This window comes from Bison bison, unplaced genomic scaffold (assembly GCF_000754665.1).
Source record: "Bison bison bison isolate TAMUID 2011002044 unplaced genomic scaffold, Bison_UMD1.0 scf7180017864038, whole genome shotgun sequence".
NCBI lineage: Eukaryota > Metazoa > Chordata > Mammalia > Artiodactyla > Bovidae > Bison > Bison bison.
In genome coordinates, this window is record NW_011494610.1 from 474,767 (window position 1) to 475,775 (window position 1,009).

The 1,009-nt window shown below is 59.8% G+C and overlaps 1 protein-coding gene across 1 annotated transcript in view; it reads left to right on the forward strand.

Annotated features, from left to right (window-relative positions):
* Positions 1–637: 637 nt before the first annotated feature.
* The window catches only part of MMP9 (matrix metallopeptidase 9 (gelatinase B, 92kDa gelatinase, 92kDa type IV collagenase)), a 7,426-nt gene continuing 7,054 nt past the window's right edge, over positions 638–1,009 (forward strand). Inside the window, exon 1 of the mRNA XM_010835044.1 lies at positions 638–791. Coding sequence (XP_010833346.1) covers positions 654–791 — 138 coding nt within the window. The 5' untranslated portion in view covers positions 638–653. The remainder of the gene's footprint in view (positions 792–1,009) is intronic.

Below are 1,009 nucleotides of genomic sequence, written 5' to 3' on the forward strand. Positions count from 1 at the left end.
GAAGACCAGGAATTGTCTCCATGGAATTCCCCGATTTCCACCAAGCGGGGCCCACTCCTTCTGCCCCCAGGTGGAGCAGGGAGAGGAAGCTGAGTCAAGGCAGACTTCCAGGGAGAAGAGGGCAGAGCCTGGGAGCGTGAGGAGGGTCCACGGAGGGCGTCTGATCAGGAAGCGGGATCGTCTGGCTCAGACAGAAGTCTCGGGAACTTTCCATCCTTTTTCCTTAGGCTGATCTCTAGGGGGTCTTCCGATGGAGGGCTCAGGGAGTCCTCCAGCCAGCCCTGCCTCCCTCCCTCCCTCTCATGCAGTTCTCACAAGCTCTGCAGTTTGCAAAACCCAATCCTTCCCTTGTGGGCCTGTGGTTTCCTGTTGGGTCTGGGGTCCTGCCTGACTTGGCAATGGGGGCTGTGGGCAGGAGGGAGAGGGGAGAGGTGGTGTAAGCCCTTTCCTTGCCTTCTCATGCTGGGACTGCCCAACAGACACACACACACACACACACACACACACACACACACACACACACACACACGCCATGGCCTGAGTCAGCTCTTGCAAGTGGCCAGTCAGAGAGGGGCGGGGTCACTGATTCAGTTGACAGCCTCTTTAAAGCCCCCAGGAGGGCAGCTGCAGCCAGACCAAGTGCTATCCTCACCATGAGCCCCCTGCAGCCCTTGGTCCTGGCTCTCCTGGTGCTGGCTTGCTGCTCTGCTGTCCCCAGACGACGCCAGCCCACCGTTGTGGTCTTTCCAGGAGAACCACGAACCAACCTCACCAACAGGCAGCTGGCAGAGGTAGGCACACTCCCCCATCTAGAGTTGGGAAGGGCTGGCCGGGAGTCCCAGGAAGGGTGCGGGGTCTCAAACGAGATACTCTGGGGCTTGTTGTGGGGGGAGTGGTGATGGGCACCTCTGGAGGACAGAGCAGTGAGAACGGGCCCTGGGAGGTTCTGGACAGGGACTGCTGGAAACAGGCTAGTGAGGGTTTCCTAGGTGGGCACTGGGAAATGGAT